This window comes from Chaetura pelagica, unplaced genomic scaffold (assembly GCF_000747805.2).
Source record: "Chaetura pelagica isolate M959 unplaced genomic scaffold, ChaPel_1.0 scaffold294, whole genome shotgun sequence".
Classification (NCBI taxonomy): Eukaryota; Metazoa; Chordata; class Aves; order Apodiformes; family Apodidae; genus Chaetura; species Chaetura pelagica.
Window position 1 is genome coordinate 1,260,184 of NW_009953068.1, and position 379 is coordinate 1,260,562.

General features: G+C 66.8%; 1 protein-coding gene across 1 annotated transcript in view; it reads left to right on the forward strand.

The window, feature by feature from the left end:
- The window catches only part of CRYBA4 (crystallin, beta A4), a 1,305-nt gene extending 1,168 nt beyond the window's left edge, over window positions 1–137 (forward strand). Inside the window, 1 exon segment of the mRNA XM_009996864.1 lies at window positions 12–137. Within this exon segment, the coding sequence (XP_009995166.1) occupies window positions 12–137 (126 nt within the window).
- Window positions 138–379: the final 242 nt, after the last annotated feature.

The window sequence follows — 379 nt, forward strand, 5'->3', positions numbered from 1 at the left end:
CACACTCCCCGGGTGCCGGGGGCTTCCAGTACCTCCTGGAGAGCGACAGCCACGCGGGGGAGTACAAGCACGTGCGGGAGTGGGGCTCCCACGCGCAGACAGGCCAGGTCCAGTCCATCCGCAGGGTCCAGCAGTGACCACCGGAGCCACCGTGGCACCAGGCACCGTCTGTCCCGCGGGGTGACGGGGACAAAGCTCAATAAAGGCTCAGTTGTCCAAGGCGGCGCTGGCAGTTGGGGAGGGGGTGCCATGGGGGTGCGTGGCCAGGAGCGATGCCACCCCTGAGGGCTCTGCAGGGGCAACGGTGACCCTGAGGAGCAGGGAATGACCATCCTTTCCTGCACCTGCAGCCAGCACAGGCATCCATGTCACCAACACA